Source organism: Nyctibius grandis, chromosome Z (assembly GCF_013368605.1).
Source record: "Nyctibius grandis isolate bNycGra1 chromosome Z, bNycGra1.pri, whole genome shotgun sequence".
In the NCBI taxonomy this organism is placed as follows: Eukaryota; Metazoa; Chordata; class Aves; order Nyctibiiformes; family Nyctibiidae; genus Nyctibius; species Nyctibius grandis.
The window spans coordinates 71,360,951-71,374,686 of NC_090695.1; the positions used below are offsets into that span (position 1 = coordinate 71,360,951).

Sequence of the window (13,736 nt, forward strand, 5' to 3'; positions counted from 1 at the left end):
GTTTAATATTTTTTTCTGCTTTGGATACCAACTTCTTATAAGTTTCCTGCAGCGCATCTTAGGCTTTTGCATAAAGCATTCTACCAGGCCGCCTCTAAATCTTTTCACAAGCTAAGTTAATTGTACGAGGATGAAACTCTGCCATCAAAGAGTTCAAATAGAAAGCATTTGCTACTAAGTTTGGTTTACTTAGCTCTTACTACCCAGCAGAAACTACCATTCTGTTGTATAAACATCCTGATTTTTGTTCTATGAAAGTTAAAAGACAGGAAAACCATTATAAAGCAGTCACTTTAGAACTAGTCCTGGTGTTACTCCCATTTTAATTCTACTGCTGTGAAACTCATTATTTCCAGACTCTCCTACCATCAGCGCATAATAGACATTGTTCCTGCAAGTTTTTCTGTCCTCAGTCCTGCTAATCCAGTGTGCATTTACAAATATGGAGATGAAAGCAATAGTAAGTATTAAAGTTACTGAGGGGTCGAGTTGAAGAAAATAGTGTTTCAGAGCAAGGAAGCACACTAGATTGACTGTGATATCAGTTGTCTTCATAAAGAAGAATACAGCTGAAATAAATACACATCATTTTCATATGGGTAAATATGCTTCACATGAGCAATTAATATATATTAAGCCTGGATCTCTGTAATATAATCGTCTTTGTTACTTTGTGAAGAAAAGAAAATCCAGATACATGACGTTGCTCTTGCTGAGGTGGTTTTGTTGTGCAGCATTGTTTGCCAGAAGTCTAAAATTGGAAAATTCATCTATTTCCCCTGTTTGGGCACAATACTGTGCAAAAGTCAGCATGTGGAGTCATAATGTGGGTTTATTTTTTTAGAACTTCATGAAACAGTAGAAGATTTTACCAGTAAAGTTGGTTTAATGAATCGTACAGAGGTAGCAGATGATGTGAGGACTGAGGTAGAGATACCTTGTTATTCCTTTTATTACTCAGCATAAAGACAATCCTAAGTGTAAAAGTATCATCATCAAAGATACAGTGAGAAAAACAAGGATATATTGTATTTTTAGGAAGTTGGTGGAAGCTGAAGTAGAGCTTTAGACAGGAGAGTAATTACCTCACCTCAGCTCTAAAGGTTCTACTGTAAGTTTTTAATTTAATGTGAAGACCAGGAAACATGTTGAGCAGTTTTATGGAATCGTGGTGAGGACAATGATGTTGGAAACAGCTAGTTTTAGGTATAGCTGGGAAGTGTAATTGTTTCTCTGAGAGGCAAACTGATATTAAAAATACTCACTTGCCTTCTGTATATTTTTGACCTTTTTGCTTTTGTCTAGGGTCTCTTCCTGGATATACTGTGGCACTCTGTTTAACAATCGCAATTAAAAATAAGGCCAGTAATGATGAAATCTTCAGCATTTTAAAAGATGTGCCTAATCCAAACCAGGATGATGATGATGGTAAGATATATGCTGTTGGGCTTTGGCAGGCTGTAATGTCTTTTGTGTGTAGACTGATCTGACCTCCTTTGGAGCTGTGGGTGTGGTGGTTAACAGAACTGTATGCTTTTCCTTCTAATAGTTGGTTTCAATTTATGAGTAAATGAGAATAATACAGCATTATTAGGGTTGGTTGTAAACATCTTGCATGCAGAGGCAGGCCTGTTTCTTAACAGAGGTAACCTGGTACTTGAGATGTGTTTTCTTGTGATGATGGACAGAGGTACCATGAAAGAATTTAACATTTCCTTTGCCTTCAGTCACAGAGTGCAGTTCGTGCTGTTGTCCTCAACCCTGAGATTCAATGCTTGTGCCCTGTCTGAGAGCTTCCCTCCCCTCAGTGCAGTCCCACAGCAGATAAGATAGCCAGCATCCTGGCTGTAATCTGCCATAGATACAAACTTACAATGGGACTCCACTCACTTTCTTTTCAGCTTTGCAGCCACAGACAGCATTGATTCCTAAAGCCTGTGTGTTTTAGGGGGTAAGGAGAAGTGCGGGACAGAGAATTAGGAAGTGATCTTTACAGTGGGGATGGCTTCAGTATTTCTGTAATGTTTGCAAGTGTTCTATTACACAAGCAGAGAGCAGCAATGATCTGTTGTTTTCCCAGGAATCCACTGTTGTGTTGCCTGATTTGCTTTAGGCATCACACACTGAGTGCTCTTTCCTCCTGCCTGTCTACAGCTGCAGGTAGCTGCAGCTGCAGGAGGTGACTTGGCACCATTCACCCCTAGTACCCATATTTGCTATGCACAATTGCTGGACCCTTCTCCCATGTCATAAATAGCCAACCTCTGTACCCTAATCATCCTTACCTTCCCCTCTCCTCATCTGCTCTCCTTTCTTTCTGGTCTGCCAGGTGTTCAGCTTAATGCATAACTCTGCAGTTTCCTTTGCTGTCTTTTGCTGCTGCTGTTACACGTTGGTAGGGTGGGTGTGTCTCTGATAGCTTCTTCACTGACTTGGAATTCTTTCTGCACGTTTTCTCCATGGCAAAATGTGAGCCTGAAGATCTGCACGTTTTGGAAAGTCTTCACTAGCTCCCTGCTCAGCCTTACAAAACCCTGTTGATGAAACTCTTTTGTGAAATGAGTTAAACCCATAAGTTATGTCTGCAGTTTTATGAGTAGCTTATGTGCTCTACTTGAAGTACTTACAGTTTCAACTTTAAATAACTTGCAGATGAAGGATTTACCTTCAACCCTCTGAAAATAGAAGTCTTTGTTCAGACTCTGCTCCATCTAGCTGCAAAGTCTTTCAGCCACTCCTTCAGTGCCCTGGCAAAGTAAGTGTAATATGTGCATTACTTTGGGGCTTACAGAACTGTTTAATTCTGACAGTGAAATGCATGATAAAAGAACTGGACTGCAAGCTTCAGCAATGTTTTAGGTGCTCCACAATGCAATATGATTAGGAGAACTAGTGACCCTACTTACTGAAGGAATGGTAGTGTAAATGCTAGGTTATATATGTGAAAGGAATTAACAGAAATTTGTACGTTACAGCCATGTGATGTAAATCAAACAAATGAGACAGGTTTGGAACATTACTCCATTTTAGAATTACTCATTTGCTCATTGTTGTGAGGAACAAGAGTTTCTCCTTACATTTGAATGACTGGGTAGCTGCCATTGCAATATCTTGTGCTATGACTATGACTCTAGAACAGTTACATCTGTATAAAAATGAAGAAAGAAAAAGAAAACATGAAACTTCAAAGGGTCTGCTGTAAACTTATTTAATCTATGAAAGCACAGTAAAATCCATTCTAAAATACTTTAGAGTGCATCCCTTAAAGATATGCTTTAACTTTTAAAGAATTTACTGCACCTTTTTTAGCAAAATGAGATAAAATAGCTAATTTTTAATCTTGTGTGCTTTGCAGTTGCTCTTAAGTGATCTTGATACATGAAAGGTAGTCACATGCATCTTAATGAGTTATTTTTCTATCTGTCCTTAAAGATATATAAAGCTGTTACAAAAACGTGCACCTGGGAGCTTTATAGATTCAATGTTGATAAGAAGCTGTAGGTAGTAATCTGCAATCAGTAGTACAAGAGGCAGGGTGATATGAACACTTAGAGCTATGGTATTTTCACTGCTGCACACCAACAGTGGCAGCCATGAGATCAAAAAGAGCCTCTTAATGCTTTATAGTTATATTACAATAAGCTGGGTTGTGAACCCTGCGTAGCAGTCAGCGTAACTCTGCTAAAATAGGGGCTTTTAGCAGCGTTTCCGTCAAAAAGAGGCAGATTGGATAAGTGTCTAAAGAAGTTATGGAAACATATATCAAGAGGAAGGTCTAAGGCTCAAAAGGCAGCAAATTTTGCTCCAGCTGTGTGTAGATAAGCAGACGAGGCATGAAAGTGCCTCCTGCTTTTAAGAGTATGAGAAACGTAGCCCAGCTTCAGGGAGTAGGTTCACCACTAAGATTTAAGTTACTTTTAGGAGATGTCATGTGTTTGTAGCCTATTTTTAGCTCAGGATGGTTGTATTTTCCAGGGAATAGTTGTTCAAGAATTGCTGCAGATAGTCACAAAATTTGCTTTTGGCCAATCTAAACCACTTGCCTTGTATCTGCTGCTCTTTTGACCTGATCCCAACCCCTCCACTGACTACTTACATCTATTAAAAGGTTTCATGAAGTCTTCAAAACGCTTGCTGAAAGTGATGAGGGGAAACTCCATGTTCTGAGGGTTGTATATGAGGTTTGGAAGAATCATCCACAGGTGAGAGGTTGCAATGTGAAGTATCTTTGTGACTTTCAACTAACAGAGGTCATATTTAATAAAAAAAATTACAGTTTGCTTTATATACTTGTCTATTGTCATTTTACTTGAAGGAAAGTTCCAATTGTATTTACTGTTGTTACTAGTGACTAAAATGAAGGCTGGACATAAAATATATACCATTAGGGAGGCCACTTATTCCTCAGAGTTCATTGTCGGAGGGCAAGGGCTATTATTCTGACTCAGATTCATACTATGCCATTTGTCATACAAGAGGGTGACTTTTGCTAAAATCATATTTCTGTTCAAAATTGGAAAACAGTGTAGATATGTAAATTGAAATAAGATGTAGATCTCATATCAGAAGCAGGCCACATTCTTAGAAATGTGGAAACCTGGGGGTTTTTAGGGCTTCTTTTTTTTCAGTTGCTAATGAAAGCCATAGTTATTCCACAAAGCTCATGTTGGAGTCGCTGTTGTGTGTGGGTGGAGTGAGTAGAGCTGCAGTCAGTGGCTGTTCAGAACAGATCAGTCTGACAGTGCCATCATTATGCTCATTCTTGAGCCAGAGGAAATAACACCCTAAAAGACCTATGAAAAATGCCTCAGTTGTTTAAGCTGTTCAGTTTCTTCACAGCAGTTGTTTTCTCCCTCAGCTGTCATTCTATAAATAGAAATTGATAAGGAACTCAAGCTGAATTTGCCTGCATTAATTATTTCACATATTCGTCATTGGTGTGTTTGTGTTGCACTTCATTGTGCTTGAAAGTGGACTCATAGTACCTTGCTTGAAAGTACCTCACAGCTGCATAGGCCAGACTTTCAGAAGCCATGCCACTGAGAACAAGGGGTAATCCTTGCATCTGCTACTGGACCTGTGGTCCATTCCTTAAGGGAAAAACTGAGCACCTAGAAGATATGTATGGAAGATGTCACCTCTGTTCTAAGTGCAATAAAAACATTTTAAAAAGCAAGACTTAAAAAATATATTAAACTTCCTACCTGAATTACTGACCTTGAAAATGTGACTGTTACAGTCTGACCTACTTCTTACTGCCATTTAACTGGATCAGAAGAAATTACGTTACTGCAATCTAATATCTGTATCCTCTTCCTCTTCGTTCCTTTGTATTGCAGCATGACCAAACTGAGATGGAGGCTTCAAAACCAGACTAAACAGTCATGTTAGATTTTTTTTATGAATGGATCAAGATTTGTTTAAAAAATACCAAGTGCAAAAGTTACGAGGGTCTGCTGTTCTACTTGATCATGGAACTTAAATTTTTCTTTCTTGCATTTATTACAGTTCAGTCTTTGGTTCTGGTCAAGCACTTTCTTTTCTGAGTCCACAGCCTCCCTGGCACACAGGAGAAACAGTGCCTGGACAGCAGGACACTTGTCCAGAGTCTGTTTTCATGCTGCTCACCCTACTCCCACATCTGATTTGGTTCAGACTATCAGCAGTATTTGCAAGGCATATAGTGCTAATGAGTGATCTATGCTGCAGATAGTGATTTAGCAGTAGGAGTCGGTAGTCCCTGGACCTGTTAAGTGAGGTTGTGGTGGTGACTTCATAAAGAGAAACCTTAACATTGAGATCAAATGTTTTCCCAAAATCCTAGGTCTGTGTTTCTTGGAAGATCAGGCTAAGTAATCAGAAATTCTTCCTGGCAATACCGAAAGACAAATAGAGCATAGGATGCTATCCTGGGACTTGAAAGTTGAGTGCTGAGTCTTCTGTTTGATTCATTCAATTATTTTAATTTTCCTTCCTTAAAAGGAGCGTTGTTACACTTCCTTATTTGACAATGGGTGGTTGTAAGGATAAATACAGTGCAGGCTGTGGTTCTTAGATATTGTGGCATTCAAGCACATGAGTAACTAAGATAAGCCTTTTTTTCTGAACAGCTTGCAACTGCTTTAGTCAGTAACTCCTCTCTGCAGTTGCTGGCTAGATTGCTTGCAACCCCCCCAGAATCATGGCAGTGCCTGTAGCAAGTAAGCGCTTCCATTGACTACACAGCGCTGGCTCTGTCCTATGATGAATAGGTCCTGTAGAGAAGAGGTTACTGTCATGTTTGAAGACTGTTGCAGTTCAAGGAGAGTAGGCTAGCAGTAGCTCCTCCGTTACAGTGATCTGGCAGGTATATATGCCCTGGTTTGAGTACTTCGATGTCAAATACTAGGACTTGTGTCTCTAAGGCCTCATTTCCAACTATGATGCTTGTATTTTTTGCTTTTGTATGGAAGTATGTATGTTAACAGAGTGATGCATCACTTTCACAAGAAGTAGAAAAGGTTGTTAAACAAAATCAGAACACTTTATGTAATTGATACAGATCCCCTAATTTGAGAGTTTTAGGCTAGACTACCCAGCTTCCTAAAGTATTTGAAATTACCCAGTAATATCACTAATGTAGAGTTGCATCAAACCATGTCTGGTTTTATCTGAGGCTGAAACTCTTTACACAGATTGTGTGTGCAAGCCCTTTTCTTATTTGAATGGCTATCGTGTCTTTCACAAAATATAGATGATTGCCGTGCTTGTGGACAAGATGATTCGGACACAAATTGTTGACTGTGCTGCAGTAGCAAACTGGATCTTCTCTTCAGAGCTTGCACATGATTTTACTAGGTAACAAGAATTTGTCTTGGGTTGTTATTTGTCTCTGAATCACTATTTTAAGTGGCCAGTACATAGTTTAATCTCTGAAAACCAAGTAGTAGAAGAAAAAGGTACAATTAAGCTTTTGCTCCTTCTACAAAATACGTACTTTAGCATTTTTCTTTCTGAGTTGGGGTATGAATGTTTACATGACAGTGCAAGAATGTTGCTAGCATGTCATTTTGCAAGTTGTCTCTAAGCCTGCCAAAGCAAAACAACACTAGAACTTTCTTGACAAAGTCTGTTGCTGTGTGTTCTATAACTGCTAGCTTAGTGTGGTCCTGGTCTTTGGTTGAGGTATGTAACTTGTATCGCCATTGATACATGGCTTATTGAGGATGGGAGAAGTCTTTGGTCTGAGAAGTCAATTTGATGTTCGTAGTCTTGCAGTGTGTCTATGAAATACAATACTGATTTGGAAGTGTACTGCAAAAAATAGGAAAGAAATGGTTTTTAAGCTTTCTTATGTTACAGGTATGCTTTCTTATATGCCAAGTGCTTGCTCACTCTAATAGATGTCTTAGATGATACCAAGTTTTTTAAATTCCCCCAGATAAATACAGTTTTCTATAAGAAGCTACATTTAGTTTTCTATCTTGGAGTAGTGTGTAACATAGTGTTTTGAGCTTTGTGTCTTTCCTAGGTTTTATATCTGGGAGATCTTGCATTCCACAATTCGTAAGATGAATAAGCATGTTCTGAAGATTCACAAAGAACTGGAGGAGACTAAGGCAAGATTGGCCAGGCAGCACAAAAGAGTGAGTAATTCGTAATTTTTAATTGTTTTAAGCTCAGTTATACAAACGTGTGTGCTGTCAGACTGAGGCTCAATTGGTTTTGGGAAGGACTGAATAAATATGTTTATCAGGAAGCATGTCTGCAGATATGTGGTCATCTGTAGCACTAAGACATCAAAAACTGGATGCGTGTTCTCAGTCTACCTTTCTAATGGTAGCTATGACCTAAGAATTCAGTAAAATCTTTTAAGGGAATTCATATGTATTTGCTCTGTTCAAGCTCGCTCTCACAAGTTTCCCTTCCAATACAAGCATGTCTTCCACTTGCCTTCGAATCTGGATTCCAATTACCTTATTAAATAACAATAAGAACAGTTACAAATTATTTATAGTAAGTTCTGTTAAAGACTACTCTTGTGGCTTCCATGCAGAAGTGCACGGAAACAGCTATTTGCTATTGAAAAGTTGGCTGTTACCGTTCTTCTGATGGATGCTGCTGGATTCTGACACTGGCATCTGTCACTTCCTTCTTCCAGCTTCTTTTTCTGAATGCCTTTGCATGAGCGGGGTTACTATATACAACAAACTGATGAGCAAGCAGCTGCTGTTGAGTTCTGTTGTCCCAAGTCGGACCATAAAATGGGGTGAAAGAGGGTCTTCTGTGGCAGCTGCAAAAGATGGGGGCCAAGGAAGCTTGGCCAAATGCAGTACTTAGTTGTGATAGAATGAAGTCAGTTTATAGACATGCTGAGAGGTGCAAAGAGCAAGAGAGAATTTACGTGTTTGTATGTAGTCTGTGAGCATGATTACCTGCATAAAACCCTTGGCTAACTCCAAAACTTTGGATAAAGTTAAAGTCAGAATCTGGCATGTGGCACAGAGGCTGCTGATGGGTTTTGAAGAAACCTGCACAAGTCAGTCATTTTTCCAGAAGTTTCTGTTGAGAGATCACTAATACCTCACAGTTTGCTGATGTCTGTTCATCCCAGCCCCTTCATCTTGTTTCCTTCACTCCCAGCAACAGCCATCCTTGTTGCTTGCATCCTCAATCTGCATTATCAGCAGTTAATAAATGCCCGTGATTACTGAAGATGTAGATGCAGTCATTGATCTTACTGTGAGGCAAAGAGCTTCTCTGGCATCTCTAAACAAATGTACTAGTGTTTTCATTTCTGTGCTTGTCTCTTGCTGTAGCTCTTTATTATTGAGTGCTTTAAATTACTGTTGTGCCAGGAAGAAACATTTGTATGCAACAGTGAGTAGTTCTGCAGGCTGTTGCTCTGCTGCATGACCATTCCTTTCAGAGGAAGTAAGCCGTCAAGTTCTGATGTCCCCAGCATGAAGTGGATTGCCTTACTATGGAATGAGTCCAAGGCTTACATGCTTTCTCTTAGGTCTTGTTGGTCCTTTAGTGTTTTGAGTTCAGGAAACCTCTGTAGATGGGGAAAAAGCAAGTTCCTATAGAGATAATAAAATTAAATTCTCGCTCTGGTAAGTCTTTTTTATGCTTTATGCTGATTCATTGCTGTAACTGTCTTCTGATGGTTTCATTTGCTATGCAGTAGGTAAGTTAACACATGGCCCTATATTTGTCACAAGTTGCACGAGCTCCTCTTACAAATATTTGAAGTTTTGAGCTTCTAATTTATGGATATTTTTGCACAGAAACAATCCTATGAGATGGAAGCAATATCTGTATTTGAATGTATCATAATTCATCAGATTCTGCCTTTCCTCCCCTTGTAGTCTGTGTAAGACACTGTTACCTGAGCTCCTAAGTCTGGTACCTATGTGTATTTTGTGGGGTTTTTTGTTGTGTTGTTTTGTTTTCAAGGCACTGCGAATGTGCCATGTTCCTAGTTAGTAGTTTGGTTTCCATGCTGACCCTCTCCAGTCTGAGAGTATCCCTTTTGATCGTAAATATAGGGAGTCCCCACTTTAACACCACAGGCTACAGTCTCTACTCTTCCTTTTGTGCTAACCAGATGGATAGTAGTGACAGGATGAGGGGGAATGGTTTTAAACTGAAAGAGGGTAGATTTAGATTAGATATTAGGAAGAAATTCTTAACTGTGAGGGTGGTGAGACACCGTCACAGGTTGCCCAGAGAAGTTGTGGATGCCCCCTCCCTGGCAGTGTTCAAGGCCAGGCTGTATGGGGCTTTGAGCAGCCTGGTCTAGGGGAAAGGTGTCCCTGACTGTGGCAGGGGGCTTGCAACTGGATGATCTTTAAGGTCCCTTCCAACCCAAACCATTCTATGATTCTATGATTCATCTGAGTTCTTGCACAAAGTGCTTTATTTTTTTGGAGCCCTGAGATTTTTAGAACTGTTCATTGAATGAATTACCTGCTCTGCTGCAGTAGACACAATTTAAAAAATCTATGCCAGATTTTTTTTTTAAAAAGCTGTTCATTATCTGGTAACAATAAAGTCAGCAGGGATATTACATATTACTGCATTTCTGCTAAATAAAGGTCTAGTAAATCTTTAAGCTTGCTCTGGTTTCTCTGAAATCTTGATTTCCCCCTCCCCCAGGGATTTCTCATATTGTCATTTTTCCTTCCAAATATCTTTCCTGAATTATATTCAAAGTAGATGTCCTTCAGAATACAATACTTACCAAGCTACAGAGCAGCTTCAGTTGCTGCTCTTCGGTTGCTCTGCAGACCTTTTCACATGTGGAACCAGAGGGCGTTAACAGTATCCACAGGTAGCCAGGTTGCTAGTTAGTCTTGTGATGTTGTCACTTACAGCGAGACAGTGATGATGATGACGATGACGACGACCGAAGCAGCGATCGGGAAGATGGACCACTAGAAGAGCAGATAGAGCGCTTGCAGGAGAAAGTAGAGTCAGCCCAGAGCGAGCAAAAGAATCTCTTCCTTGTTATATTCCAGGTAATGATGGGCAAAGTCTCTTCTCACTTTCAGGTTTTAAAGTTACTGGATTTATAAGCTTTCAGTGTGTCACGGTTTAAAGCTGGGCTGGCGATTAAACCTGCAGCAGACGCTCTCTGTTAACCCTCCCCCCCCACCCGAAGGGAAAGGGAAAGGGAAAAGGGAGAGAGACTTACGGGTTGGAAAAACAGTTTTAATAAACCTATAATAATGAAAAAGAGTATAATAATAATATTGGAATAATCAAATATATATACAAAACCAAGATCGAGCTCCCCCGATGTCGGCAACGTCCCCACCGGCACTGCAGGGCAGGCTCCGGGAAGGCCCAGGCTGGGCCCAGCGACGGTCGAGAGCTGGATTCAGGGATGCACGGATCGGGATCGGGGGCAGCAGGAAAACAGTCGGAGTCCTCCTTGGACACCGGCCATAGCAGAAAGCAAGAGCGAGCAAGACCCTCGTGATCCCCCCGCTTTATACCGAGAATGACGTGTATGGGATGGAATACCCTCGTTGGTCAATTTTGGGTCACCTGCCCTGTCTGCTCCCCCCTGCAGCTGCGACCCCTCTTCGGCTTTTCACTTGTAAGCAGTGAGGAATTCAGCAGTGACCTTGGTTTCTCTAAGAAAAAGTACAGCAAGAGCCTTTCTGCACAACATCCCTACCGGTGCCTCAGCGATAACTACAAACTTCAAGCGTTATCAGTCCTGGAAGCAGACACTGTCTGCAAAACATGTAGTTAGTTTCAGAAAGTGCAGTTACTTAGAGGAGACTTAGCTGAAAGGGAAAATCACTGAAAGGAAAATCGGCCTGGTTTCGGCCAAACCAGGACACAGTGTCACTTTTATCTCAGGCATCTTCTTAGAATAGGAATATGGGAAGGGGTTGATGGGTTTACTATGGGTCAGAGTCAATCCAGATCATCCCCCTGCAAAGACTGCTTCTGAGCAGGATCTCCTCAGTTTCAAGTGCTCAGGAGCAGAATTCTGCTAGCATACAGTTTCCTGAAGAACCAGAAGGCAACTGGATTTTATTTGCTTACTAAATTCGGAGTTTGCCAAGCAAAACAATTATTCTCACATTGCTTTTCAAAGCTTCTGTCCCCCGGATCCTCTTAGCTGAGGTTAGGATCCTGCTTTCATTTGACCAGACTGAATAAGTATTTTTTTTTTCCTCTCCTGCAGCGTTTCATTATGTTGTTAACTGAGCACTTAGTGCGCTGTGAGACTGGTGGAATTGATGTATTTACACCTTGGTACAAGAGCTGTATAGAGAGATTGCAGCAGATCTTCCTGCAGGTAAGTTTCATTTCTCAGTTTGGAAGGCTGTGGGCAGGGACGTGCTGGAGAGAGGAGTTTTGTGGCTGGACAACTGAGCACTCCAGGGGAATGGCAGTAGGTGGCAGCAGCGCATCTTCTCTGAAGGCTTGTGTGGGGCTAGGTGGTAGCTGGTTCTGCCCGCATCTCTGCCTCAGACTGGTGGAGTGACTGGGCCTTGAGTAATTCCCACACTGAGCATTCTGCAAAAAGATACTGAGATGTGATTAGGAATTTCGCTGAGCTCCTCTTAACTGTGTGTTTATAGTAAGGGGAAAGTTGTGAGCAAACAAGAATACTAAAATAGATGTCTTTTAAATAAGCGGATTAAAATATTGCAGAACTCCTTTTAATAAGATGCATAAGTATCTATTAAAAACCATTTGCAAATTCTTGACTCTGTATTAAATCAGGTTACAAGCACAGGTGGCTGAATGAAATTGATAGTAATAGAATATCGTACCTGTGCAAGCAGAAGATCTGTTGGAAGAGTGAGAGTGGTGGTATAATTCTCTCCTGGGCTGAACCCTTCCCTAGTAGTAAATGTGGCTTCAGATGACAGCAAATACCGTGATCCTTCTAGGATGTCTCTGCAGTTGCATGGTATCCCGCACACAATTCAAGGTCCAGGAGTGAAGAGCTACAGGGAGCACAGTGCCTCCCAAGACAGGATTTCAGCACGTGCTTGCTTCTTGCAATCAGCAGTGGCTCTGCATTACGCTTTTCTTGTCAGTGACTACTGTGTTGTGAAAGTGAGATGTGCTTAACTATTTTGATGAAAACATTTGACCTGTGATTCTTACACGTCTTGACTTCTCTGCCTGTTTTTATATAAAGATAAATGAAAACAATAAAAGTTTGTGGGTTTTTTTGCCAGCATCACCAGATAATCCAGCAGTACATGGTGACCCTGGAGAACCTCCTGTTTACAGCTGAACTGGACCACCACATACTGGCTGTGTTTCAGCAGTTCTGTGCTCTGCAGGCCTGAGGATTCTTCGCGGGCAGTCTTGTCTGCAGGACTTTACTGAATTTAATTTTTTCTTTTTTAATGGGAAAACTTGACATGGGGATGGAAGAAATTTTTGACTAAAACGTGCTTTCATGTGCTACTATGTAAAACAATACAGTACTCTAGGCAACAGCAAACTGTGTAAGCATCATAAGCCTTACAAGATATGACTGATAGGGGATAGACATGAAGTAAAGTATGAATTCTTTTTGTTGTCTTTTCATTTGGTGTGACTCTTGACTTCATGATGCTGTTTTTGTTTTTCCCGTTATTTATATAAAAATAAAAACCAGGCAAAAAAGGACAAAAAAAAAAAACCCAAACAGTAGAATTTGTTACCTCTGCCTGGCCCTTAAATCAAAGGAATTGCAGAAATGAGAAACAGTTCATAGTGTTTTGTGAGTATGAAAGGGGATGCACCTTCTCGGTGAGCAGTGTGGTAAGCTCTCTAACATGGCACAGGAAGAGTGTCTTCACTTTGGGCATGTGAAACACTTGAGTTAAGCTTTCAAAGTAGTATAGAGCATATGGGTTTGTTTATTACCAAGCCAGCTAGATTTTCAGTTTGAAAGAACATGGTTGTAATACAATTGAAATACATTTTTTTAAATGTATTGCCTAGTGTCTCATTATGGTAGCTATAAACAATCCATAGAGGAACTTCATGGACAGCTGCTGAGAAACGCAATCCTTTTTGCAGTGTGGTCGAAGAATCATGAACTGCTCCTGGCAGCAGTCTTCACTGGTGAACAGAAGACAGTAAGCAAGAGCTGGAGTGGAACAAACTGTAGACTTCCGTACTGCAAGCCTTACCTGGGTGTTGGGAACTCCAGCCCCAGGTGCCAGGGGAGAGAGGGCAGGGCAGCATTCCACTTGTTCCTTTATTTCACCCTGTGACTAGTTGGG

At 40.7% G+C, this 13,736-nt stretch overlaps 1 protein-coding gene across 2 annotated transcripts in view; it reads left to right on the plus strand.

The window, feature by feature from the left end:
* The window catches only part of NCBP1 (nuclear cap binding protein subunit 1), a 30,807-nt gene extending 17,769 nt beyond the window's left edge, over positions 1 to 13,038 (plus strand). Inside the window, exons 15-23 of one of the 2 annotated variants that reach the window (XM_068422471.1) lie at positions 357 to 460; positions 1,306 to 1,428; positions 2,653 to 2,755; positions 4,109 to 4,202; positions 6,734 to 6,837; positions 7,511 to 7,625; positions 10,359 to 10,502; positions 11,687 to 11,800; positions 12,696 to 13,038. In XM_068422471.1, the coding sequence (XP_068278572.1) occupies positions 357 to 460; positions 1,306 to 1,428; positions 2,653 to 2,755; positions 4,109 to 4,202; positions 6,734 to 6,837; positions 7,511 to 7,625; positions 10,359 to 10,502; positions 11,687 to 11,800; positions 12,696 to 12,809 (1,015 nt within the window). In that variant the 3' untranslated portion in view covers positions 12,810 to 13,038. Of the gene's footprint in view, positions 1 to 356; positions 461 to 1,305; positions 1,429 to 2,652; positions 2,756 to 4,108; positions 4,203 to 6,733; positions 6,838 to 7,510; positions 7,626 to 10,358; positions 10,503 to 11,686; positions 11,801 to 12,231; positions 12,292 to 12,695 lie in introns of those variants that run through there. The other variant, XM_068422472.1, reaches the window with a different exon arrangement.
* The last annotated feature ends 698 nt before the right edge of the window (positions 13,039 to 13,736 follow it).